The 12,298-nt window shown below is 34.8% G+C and overlaps 1 protein-coding gene across 4 annotated transcripts in view; it reads right to left on the bottom strand.

Annotated features, from left to right (window-relative positions):
* Nucleotides 1-12,298, bottom strand: part of SENP7 (SUMO specific peptidase 7) — a 130,748-nt gene that overhangs the window by 57,625 nt on the left and 60,825 nt on the right. For 3 of the 4 annotated variants that reach the window (XM_045540385.1, XM_045540387.1, XM_045540386.1), the window contains one exon: nt 1,263-1,457. The exons of the other annotated variant lie outside the window; for it this stretch is intronic. In XM_045540385.1, coding sequence (XP_045396341.1) covers nt 1,263-1,457 — 195 coding nt within the window. The remainder of the gene's footprint in view (nt 1-1,262; nt 1,458-12,298) is intronic. 4 annotated transcript variants of the gene reach the window in all.

The following is a 12,298-nucleotide window of genomic DNA, read 5'->3' as shown; positions in this document are numbered from 1 at the left end:
CCATCTCAAAAAAAAAAAAGAAAGAAAGAAAGAAAGAAACAAGAGACAAAGAAGGAAATTATATAACAGGTTCTGGCCGGGCACAGCGGCTCACGCCTGTAATCCCACCACTCTAGGAGGCCAAGGCGGGAGGATCGTTTGAGCTCAGGAGTTCAAGACCAGCCTAAGCAAAAGCAAGACCCCATCTCTGCTAAAAAAAAAAAAAAAAAAAAAAATAGAAAGAAATTGGCTGGACAACTAAAAGAGACCTAACAAAGTCTAAAGTTAAAATTGTCACTGATAATTCTCTAAGTAAACCTAAGTGAAACTATATTATATTTTTCAAAATGAAAAAATTCAAGTTCATAAAAAATAGAGTTAAAAAAATAAAATTGGTTAGAAATAGAAGAAATTTGTTGTAGATTAAAAAGGCAACTATAAATACTCCTTAATGCAATTAGGTTTACAATAGAAATACAAACCAGAAGTTACCTTTAGATGGTTTGGGAGGAAAAAAACATATAAAATTGGATAAATTTTTCACTTAATGAAAACTCTTTATTCTACATGCTGAAAGCAAAAAAGAAAAAGAAAAGCTTCAAGAGTTCAAGGCAAACGAAACTTTAAAAATCTAGTAAAATTTACTAATTGATCATTCCTTAGCTTTTTTCCACAAATTCTTTCTTATTTCCAGTCCACACACAATGCTTTTAAAGCTTAAAACAAAGGCAACTTCAGATTTGCATTTCTCTTATTGGCACAGTAAGCCACATTTGTTAGTGTAATTCAGCTATCTCAAATCATTTTTGTAAGGAATGTATTCAGCTATTCATTCAACAAATATTTATTGAGCACAAAGTACCAGGTATAGTTTTAGAATCTGGATATAAAAACAGTAAATAAGACTGGATAGATGAACAGACAGACAGATAGAAAAACAGGACAGAGAAGGAGAGAGGAATAGACTGATGTCAGGGGAATGGATTTCAATTATAACAAGCAAATAAACTGGGATACTGAAACAGGTAACTAAATTTTCATTAAGTGTCTGCATCCATTTTTCCAAAATATAAGAATGGTAACCAGTACTTTTGAAACCAATTATTAGCCATGGACTGTTGGTTCCAATAGCCATTCCAGCCACCAGGCGAGAAAAGTCAAAACAGCTATCAGAGCCCATTTACCTCACATTTAGTGATAACATATCTACAGGGAAAGAAGAAAGGAGGGTTCATGAGAATAAATATAGTATTTATTTTGAGTAAAGTTATCACTAAACATACCTTTCAGATAAAAAACAGCTCTTGTGAGGATTTAGATTTTGACAAGATTCTAGGCTGCGATCAGATGATGAAGAATGTTGCTTTGATTGCAAGTTGTCTGTATCACTCAAACTTGCCTCAGTTATAGGTGGGGTCGTTATGTATTTTCTTCCTAACTCCGTTCCCAGGACATTCGTCAATATAACTCGGGGTATCCTGTCACACAGAATAACAAACACTGTACTGTACTGAAGTTTTCGGTAAAAAAATGTATTCCAGGAAGTTGAACTTTCAAACATTGTCATCTTAGCACAAATAAGCTAATAGAACTATACCACCCTAGAAATCAACCCATAAATACTCAAAATTTTGGATAAGTACAATCTTTTTGTTTCTAGAAGTACTTGTTTCTTATAAATTATAGCATAGATTAACCTGCCACTACAATATCTTTAATTGCTCTAATGGTTGCTTTAAGGGACTTGAAATTTTAACCAATTTTTCTCAAAAAAATGCTTTCCTTTTCTTTTTCAGCAATTATTAAAGACATAGATTACTACAAAGCAATTCAAAAAATCTTTCTTCTTCTCATTCAACAGAAAGGACCTTGATAAGTAATTACATACTTCTAATTGGCAAATGCTAAGTCCAACAAGAAAAACATCATTCAGATGGCACCTAGGGTGATAATGTATAGGCTAATACATATGGTGATAATGTATATGCTAATATATAATAGTATGAGGGACTCAATAAACCAAATGTTTAGGAAGTTAAAGTATACTTTTAAAGCTCCAAAACTTTTTAAGTTGGTAGGGTTTATAGCAAATGTACTATATAAGCCTGATGTCTTCTTAAACAGATGAGCATAGTGTAACCTTTGCTTTGTTAGTCAACTGTTATTATGAACAACTGATGAACTTTGCCACACTATAATAATACACCAAATAGCACTATTTGGCCCTGAATAGACTGGTCCAAGCCAAATTACTACGATGTTTTTAGTTCTTGTTCCTATATTTTTAAAGTTTTCCTAACTCCTCTTTATTAGAGACCTTCCTTAACTGTTCTCAATATATCACTACCAGTACTTTGCTGATACTTTGAAAGAAACAACACAAATGCTTAGAAACAGCCTGAGTACAGGCATACTTCACACTCTACTGTACTTCACTTTACTGTACACTTCACAGATATTCCATGATTTACAACGGTAAGTCGAGCAAGTCTATCAGTACTATTTTTCCAAAAGCACGTGTTCACTTTATGTATCTGTGTCACATTTTGGTACTTCTCTTAATATTTCAAAATTTCCATTATCATTACATCTATTATAATGATCTGTGATCAGTGGTCTTGGATGCTACTATCATAATTGTTTTGGGGCACCAAGAACTCAGCCCATATAAGATGTTGACCTTAATTGATAAATGTTGTCTGTGTTCTGATTACTCCACCAATAGACCATTTCCCCATCTCTCTGCCTCTCCTTGGGCCTCCTTACCCCAAGACACAGCAATATTGAAATTAGACCACTTAATAATCCTTCAATGATCTGTAAGTGTTCAAGTGAAAGGAAGAGTCACAAATCTCCCACTTTAAATCAAAAGCAAGGCATGATTAAGCTTAGTGAGGAAAGCAAGTTAAAAGCTGAGATGGCTCAAAGCTAGGCCTCTTGTACCAAAGTTAGCCGAAGTGTGAATGCAAAGGAAAAGTTCTTGAAGGAAATTAAAAGTGCCACTCCAGTGAACACATGAATGGTAAGAAAGCAAAACAGTCTTATTGCTGATATGGAAAAAGTTTTAGTGGTCTGGATACAAGATTAAACTAGCCACAACATTCCTTTAAGCCAAAGCCTAATCCGGAGTAAGGCCTTAACTCTCTTCAAATCTATGAAGATTAAAAGAGGTAAGGAAGCTACAGAAGAAGAGTCAGAAGCTAGGAGAGCTTGGTTCATGAGGTTTAAGGAAACAAATCGTCTTTGGAACATAAAAGTGCAAGTAAAGCAGCAAGTGCTGATACAGAAGCTGCAGCAAGTTACCCACAAGATCTAGGTAAGTTAATTGATGAAGGTAGTAGCTACACTAAACAACAGACTTTCAATGTAAACAAAATGGCCTTCTACTGGAAGAAGATATCATCTAGGACTTTCATAACTAGAGAGAAGTCAATGTCTAGCTTCAAAGGACAGGCTGATTCTCTTACTAGGGGCTAATGCAGCTGGTGATTTTAAGCTGAAGTCAATGCTCATTACCAATGTGAAAATCCTAGGGCCCTTCAGAATTATGATAAATCTAATTCATCTGTGTCCTATAAATGGAACAGCAAGGCCTGGGTGCCAGCATATCTGTTTACAGCATGGTTTATTGAATCTCTTTTTTTTCTTTTTCTGAGACAGTGTCTTGTTCTCTTGCCTGGGCTAGAGTGCAGTGGCATCATGGTATATCATAGCTCACTGCAACCTCAAACTCCTGGGCTTAAGAAATCCTCTGCCTCACCTCCTAAGTAGCTGGGACTATAGGCACCCACCAACCCACCCAGCTAATTTTTCTATTTTTTTATAGAGATGGGGTCTTGCTCAGGCTGGTCTCAAGCTCCTCCTGCCTTAGCCTCTCAAAGTGATAGGATTACAGGTGTGAGCACCAAACCTGGCTGGCTTACAAATCTTTTAAGCTTACCTTTGAGAACAACTGCTCAGGAAAAAAAGACTCCTTTAAAAATATTACTGTACATTGAATATGCACCTGATCACCCAAGATCTCTGATGAGGATGTATAGGGAGATTAATGCTTTCAAGCCTGCTAACACAACACCCATTTTACAGCTCATGGATAGCATAATTTGAACTTTCAAGTCTCATTACTTGAGAAGTACACTTCATAAAGCTATAGCTGCCATAGTAATTCCTCTGATCTGGACAAAGTAAATTCAAAACCTTCTGGAAATGATTCACCATTCTAGCTGCCATTAAGAACATTCATGGTTCATGGGTAGAGGTCAAAATATCAACATTAACAGGAGTTTGGAAGAAGTTAATTCCAGCTCTCATGGATGACTTTGAGGAGTTCCAGACCTCAGTGGAAGAAGTAACTGTAGATGTGGTAGAAATAGCAAGAGAACTAGAATTTGAAATGGAGCCTTAAGATGTGACTGAATTGCTGTAATTTTATGATAAAACTGGAACAGAGGAGAAATTGCTTCTTATGGATGAGTAAAGAAACTGGTTTCTTGAGATGGAATCTACTCCTGGTGAAGATGCTGTGAACATTCTTGAAATGACAACAAAGGATTTAGAATATTATATAAACTTAGTTGGAAAGGCAGTGGCAGGGTTTGAGAGGACTGACTCCAACTGTGAAAGAAGTTCTATTGTGGGTAAAATGCATCAAACAGCATTGCATGCTACAGAGAAATCTTTCTTGAAAGGAAGAGTCAATTGATGCAACAGACATCATTGTCTTATTTTATGAAACTGCCACAGCCAACTCAACCTTCAGCAACCACGATCCTGATCAGTCAGCAGCCATCAACATGGAAGCAAGAACCTCCACCAGCAAAAAAGATTATAAATCACTGAAGGCTTAGATGATCGTTAGCATTTTTTAGTATTAATAATAATGTATTTTACATTAAGGTATGTACATTGGTTTTTAGAAATAATGCTATCATACACTTAATAGACTATGGTATAGTGTAAACGTAACTTTCATATGCACTGGGAAAGCAAAAAATTCATGTGACTCATTGCATTGCAATATTTGTTTTATCATGGTGGCCTGGAACCAAATCTGCAATATCGCCAAGGTATGCCTATACTTTTGTTGGGTGGAAATTCACTATACTTTGTTACATTTGTTGTATTACTTAGAGATATTCTATTTTCACTACATAAAGGCACTATAGTTTTTTCACTATATTCTAGACAGCACAAAATTTCAGACCTTCGGAAAACTTTAAAGTAAATTAGTCCCTTCTTTATTTTAAACATGAAGAACCCAAAGTTCAGAAAAATTAAATGGGCCGGGTACAGCGGTTCACTCCTGTAATCCCAGCACTCTGGGAGGCTGAGGCAAGAGGATCACTTAAGGCTAGGAGTTCGAGGACAGCCTGGGCAACATAGTGAGACCCTATCTCTACAAAAAAATTTAAAAATTAACCGGGAGTGGTGGCGCATGCCTAGAGTCTTAGTTACTTGGGAGGCTAAGGCAGGAGTATCACTGGAGCCCAAAAGTTTGAGGCTGCAGTGAGCTATTGATCAAGCCCCTATACTCCAGCCTAAGCAACAGAGTGAGATCCTGTCCCTAAAAAAAAAAAGGAAAAAAGAAAATCAAATGATTTGCCCAATAAGTAGCTCCTCCTAGTGAAAGAACCTGGGCCTATTATCTTTCAGGGTTTTTTGTTTGTCTTATTCCATTATACTGTATTCTCAATTTTAACCTGCCAAAGGATTCCAGATAACTGAGCTTTTTCATAGATACTTCAAGAAACCCTTGAAAATATCCATTTCTAGCATAATCACCATTTTTAAAAAAGTGCTACAACTATTAAGTTGTATGTATAACCTAAAAATAAAGGCTAATAGTAAATACAACTCCCTGGATTTATAAGCAAAGAAAAAAGGGAAAGGAAGTCTGCCACCTAGTGTGCCTCTAATTGTAAGGAAGGGAGGACAGAGATATTTTTATTTCTCTTTGTATGATTTAAATCCCTAAGGATCCTATTTAGTATTATCTGCTTAGTATACTTGATGCCTGACAGAACTCTCCTTAAAAAATGTTAGATTTGAAGTAGAAAAAGGAGCAAAGTAGGACCAGTAAGGTGTTTCAACATCTCTTTTACCTGATCTTACACTATGCTATAAAATGAATCACTAAAGGAAACTCAACTGTAGCTCTCAATACTAAAGGAAAAATACAAAAATATTAGCAGAAAAGACTTTAATCAGGCTGGGCGCAGTGGCTCACACCTGTAATCCTACCACTCTGGGAAGCCGAGGCGGGTGGATTGCTCGAGGTCAGGAGTTCGAGACCAGCCTGAGCAAGAGAGAGACCCCGTCTCTACTAAAAGTAGAAAGAAATGATTTGGACAGCTAAAAATATATATAGAAAAAATTAGCCGGGCATGGTGGCGCATGCCTGTAGTCCCAGCTACTGGGGAGGGTGAGGCAGTAGGATCGCTTAAGCCCAGGAGTTTGAGGTTGCTGTGAGCTAGGCTGATGCCACGGCACTCACTCTAGCCTGGGCAACACAGCGAGACCCTGTCTCGGGGAAAAAAAAAAAAAAAGACTTTAATCAAGTTAGAATCATTTTTTCTAAATAAATATTTTAGTGTAAATAAAATCTTTCTTTTAAGAGGTGAATCTGATATACTAAATTAATAACTCATTTTAAGATTGATGATATACTCTTTATATGTTCCCCTATCATTACTGAATTCGTAAATGTTGATGATAAAAAAAATCCAAAAACTGTAGTATTTAAGTATAGAAAAATTTGCAGCATATATGGAGACACATCAAAGAAATGTCAACTGTTTTTGTCAATCAAAAAATTTATGCGATTCATTTTATTACAATATAAACATTTAGTATCTTTATTTAAGTACCTGGCTATAACATTATTTAAATATGTTTGAAAATGTTGAGTCACTTGGAAAAAAAAAGCTGTCTCTCCAAAATAGGGAAGTTGGAATCAAAGTGTTGAAAAGAATAATTTGACTGAAATAGCAGTACAAATATCAAGGAAAGGGAACATTTCTAAAGGGTAGAATTTTCCTCTGAAAATAAATGAACATCCTATTCTTGCATGATTTGTTTTGCTGCTAGATTTTAAAGAAAGAAAAAGCAAAAAATAAAAATAAAAAAAGAGAGAGAGAAATGAAGAAAAGAAGATAAGTGAGTGCCGGGCGCGGTGGCTCACGCCTGTAATCCTAGCTCTGGGAGGCCGAGGCGGGTGGATCGCTCAAGGTCAGGAGTTCGAGACCAGCCTCAGCAAGAGTGAGACCCCGTCTCTACCAAAAATAGAAAGAAATTGTCTGGCCAACTAAAAATATATATACAAAAAAATTAGCTGGGCATGGTGGCTCATGCCTGTAGTCCCAGCTACTCGGGAGGCTGAGGCAGTAGGATGGCTTAAGCCCAGGAGTCTGAGGTTGCTGTGAGCTAGGCTGATGCCACGGCACTCACTCTAGCCCGGGCAACAAAGTGAGACTCTGTCTCAAAAAAAAAAAAAAAGAAGATAAGTGAGACCTTTTAAGTTGAACAAAGTTAAAAGTCTTTCCTAAAAGAGAAAAATTTCAAAATTCAACCAAAAAGCACTTGAAGAGATTATACAGCAAGCTGTGCCAGAACCTATATCCCTAAAGCACCAGAGCTCTTTGAGGACCAATGAAGCTATCAGAAGATTCAAGACACTATCTCAGCATGTCTACCACGTTATACCTTTCAATGAGAAAATACTCTATTACTACATGAACAAATGCCACAGGGAAAAACTAAAGAATAAGTAGAAAATTTTAATTAATGAATTAGATGATATAAAATATATAGTAAAGTCCAATTCCTACTTCACTGATGAGAAAAATTAAAGTTCAGAAGGGTAAAAGGGAATTAAGAGCAAGGACTTTGGAGTCAGACAAACATAGGTTTGGATTCTGATTTCACTACGTAGGAACTATATATCCTTGGGCAAGTTAATTACCATAATTTCTACCTCTTAGCATTCATCTCATCTCTAAAATAGGAAGAATAATATCTGCCTTACACAATTGTTAAGAATACATTAGATAACAGATGTAGTTAGCACAATTCCTGGAACATAGTAAGTACACAAAAAAATGAAAATTCACTTCAATTTCCATATTATTAAAGTCTTGCTCAAAGTTATAAACTTCCGTTTCAAATAGTGCTTATCATAACTTATTATGCTCTGAAATCTCGAAGAAAATAGTATCTTCTTAGAAAAGTGGATAAGTGAGCCGGGCTCAATGGCTCAAAGCTATAACCCCAGGGACTCAAGGAGGCTGATGCCAGAAGATCACTTGAGGCCAGGAGTTTGAAGCTGCAGTGAGCTATGATCACACCACTGCACTCCAGCCTAAGCAACAGGGTGAGTCCCCATGTCTAAAAAAGAAAATTAAATTACAAGTGTATAATTGAATAGTTAGCAGTGACTACAGTACACCTAGCTCTTCATAACACATAGCCATAGACCAAACACCTTTCATCAAATATTAGCAACTTATCCAATTTGGGTACCTTGAGGAAACAAAGAGTTTTGCTTGACAGCCTAACAGAATACAAATTTGTAAAGTGATAATTAAATTTATAATCCTTAAGCTATCTTTTGGAGGACAACTATATAAATTAGCACTAGCCTGGATATTCCAGGGCTAGCCAGCACTTCAAAAACGTCTGAATTTTCACATGGAATTGAAATATATACTGCATCTCTCACACTATCTTAATCTGAAAGGAAGGACTAAAAGTTGTCACTTCACAGAGCGTATCCAATTTTTTTCTTAAGTATGTAAACAGTATCAGTAAGTAAAATAAAATAGAATTTGCTTGACTTTACCCACTAATATTATGAAATCACACTTCAAAATATCATAAATATACTAAACCAAAGCAGAAACAAATTTTGAAATGTATTAATAATAAGATGTAGCAGAAAGTATACTGGCCTTAGAAGTAATGCCATTTTCTGATAGTGTCTCTGCATGATTATTCTCTCTGATTCTTAATTTTCTTACAAATTGTAAGTTCCTTCCCTATTTAAGTAGCAAGGTAGCTGTGAAATTCAAATAATTTAATAAATGAGGGAGAAACTTTGAAAACCTGATAAGAGCTATTAATATATAACTCCATGTCAAGAGCAAATTTTTAAAGAAATGAAGATTTAATTGAAAGATAACATAATTATATCTGCTAATAAAGCAATAAAGAAAAAATTACACTGCTAATTTAGTTTTCATTTAGCTATAATGGCTAATGCCTTTCTAAAATTATGCTACTATGTGACATTTTAAGAGGGGCCTCGTAAAAATGCTTGTCCCAGATGATATAATTTAAAATATACCTTCTAAATTAGCATCTTAAAGGTATGTAAAAAAAATTTAATTTTTGATAACCTTCTTAAAGACATTTACAGATTTTCTAAATTTACTCTTTTATTAAGCTAAATTTTACATGACTAAATTATCACTCAGCTAGAAGACTACTGGCTTATAAACATCTTAAGGTGATAGGAATACTGTAGTGTACAAAAAGTTTTACCATTACAATATCTGTAATACACAATTTTTTAAACTTCAAACACATGTAAATTTAAGAAAAAGATGAATAAGTATATTTAGGGAAATTCCAATTACCAAGGAGCTAACTCTTCTTAATGGAATACTGGTACACTGTCTTCATATTTCTCTAATGCCAACTGATGAAGCTCTGGTGCCAACTGATGAAAGCAGAAGATAGTTTATCTTCTCAAAAGTCTTGTATGTGTGTCCTGCTAGGTTCTTTCTTGCCCACTGAACAAGGCTTATAATGTCTGGAAATTTTCTTCCACAGAAATAGATGTGAACCGCATATATTGATAAAACCTATACTAAAATGGGGTTTACATATTTTTAAAGCTTAAATGTGTATTCGACATACCGCTAGGATATTTCTAAAACTCTTGACACTTTTATGTATTATTTAACAAGATTGATTTGGATGACACATTTTCCAATTTTCTTCTCAATCTTATCAAAAAACAAAAGGCCAAACTGCCCTCAAATAAAAAGCAAAATAATTAGTTCACTACCTTTAGATCCTAGAATACAAATAAAATGCCTAACAAAGTATCATTTCTGGAATTGAATGAGTAATTTTAATTTACTCAATAGTTAAACTTTAAGAAAAAATTTAAAAGCAAAAAAAAAAAAATTTCTCTCTCTTATCTTTCTGAAATCATTAAGTCCTAACTAGGTAAAAATGAAAATAAGACAAAAGGCCTCATCGTCAAAGTTAAGCAAAGACTGAAGTAAGTTTAAGTCTCTGATTGGAGATAACAAGCCTCAGACAGAAAACATCTATCCGAAGCTATATCCAAAAGAGTTCTCCAATTTCCTAATTTGATGCTTGTAATTTCTCTTTCCCCGGTTGTCACCAAAATTACAGAGCACATAATTTGTTCTGATGGAGAAAAATATATTTCAGACAAAGAGTGTGGAGATGTAACTCTGGGGAGAAGCAATATCTTATCCAGCAAACATTTATTGAGCATTTAGTATATACCCAGTACTACAGGAGGAAAAAAGGAAAAATAGAAAATAAAATATAGTCCCTAACCTCATGAAATTTACTGTCAGGGAGGCAGAAAAACTACAAATCACAATATGGTGTGATGAGTGCTGTGATATATAAACAGGCTGTTTAGCAAGACAAAGAAAGAGATAAAATGTGGACTTGAGGCGGAATCCAAAAAAGATGACATATGAGCTCAATATTTGAGACCAAAAGAAATCAGTAAGAAGAAAAAAAATACAGGATTGTTTCCAAGACAAGAGAACAAACAAGATGTATAAAATAGCATTATACATTATATGTATACGTTACACATGTACACTATACATATACATTATACAGTGAGCTACCAATAGTTCCCTAAGTCTGAAGCACGCTGTGAATATGAAGGAGTAGACAGACACAAGGCTAGAGATAAAAAAGGTTAGATCATAAGGGCCTTGTGTACCACAATAAGGAGTTTAACCTGAAGATTATGTGGAGCTACAGAAAAATGTTAAATTAGTGAGTGACAAGTAAGATCTGTCTTTTAGAATGAATACTTCGACAACAATATAAGGAATAAACCAAGAAGAAAAAGACAATGCACAGGAAACCTAATAAAGTTACTGTCCTAGTAATGAAGGCACAAACTTACTAGAGCTTGAACTGAGGCACTGCCAATAAAGATGGAAAAGAAACCATTTTAAGACATATTTAGGGGTAAAAATAACTATACATGGTAAATGATTAAATATAATGGATAAGGAAAAAACAGAAGTCAAGGACAATTTCCAAGTTCTTATTTATATATGGGGAGTCATTCACTCATATAGGGAGGGGATACAAAAATAGGCATGGTTTGAGAAAAGATAATACTCTCGCTTTGGAACAAGTTAAGTTTAGGACATCTGGAACTTAGGAAAGAGGTCTGGACTAGCTGGTGGTCCATCCCAATCACTGAAGAGGAAAAACAGACAAAAAATCAAAGCAAAACTCAAATTAGAATCTTATTGGGACTCTTTACTTCATGTTATATTTAAATTTCATGAACACATAATCTAGGTGCTAACAATTCCTGATGGGAAAAACCAGTCTTCTGAGAGAACAGAACACCACATTGTTCTAACTGGAAAAAGGCCAGTCACGGGATGAGACTGATGAGACTCCTATTATTTAGAGAAGTGTTAAAGCTTCCTTCCATAATAGTCAAAGATATTAGAAGTGTCATTCTGTTAACTAGTCCCGTTATTTAGATCTGTCAGCACAGTAAGGGATTAGTTCACCTGTACTAAGGAGGAAAGCTGCTATTAACAGAATCCTGAAGTATGAGAGCAAGATGCTTCATAAATTACTGATAATAATTTGTCTGACTCCAAGATTTACATTGTTTTAGAAAGTTAAATTTACACTATAAGGTATGATCTAGTAAGGAATGTCTCATTAAACTTACCCTTTTATGATTTAATCTTTCTAAAAGAAGTATCCCTTATCAAAATTAATGTATTAATATACTATGTTCAGATATTTTGATAAGAGTTCTACTTTTAGTTTAAAAATAACTGTGTTGAAAGTTAGTAGTTTTTATCTGAGTCTTGGCTTAAAGCACTTATATCTGCCATTCAGATTACAGACCATAAAACCAAAGTTCTCTCTAGCTAATGGCATGTTATTCTAATTGAAAACAAAGTACCTTCTTCCAAAAATATACATTTAAGGGCTAAAACTGTAAGTAGAAATGTAGAAAAGATATTGTTATAGACCACAAATTCCTAGAGCTAATTCCTAGTTT

This window comes from Lemur catta, chromosome 1 (genome assembly GCF_020740605.2).
Source record: "Lemur catta isolate mLemCat1 chromosome 1, mLemCat1.pri, whole genome shotgun sequence".
Taxonomy (NCBI): Eukaryota; Metazoa; Chordata; class Mammalia; order Primates; family Lemuridae; genus Lemur; species Lemur catta.
The sequence above is the reverse complement of the archived record's forward strand: the minus strand, read 5'-3'. Positions and strand labels throughout refer to the sequence as shown.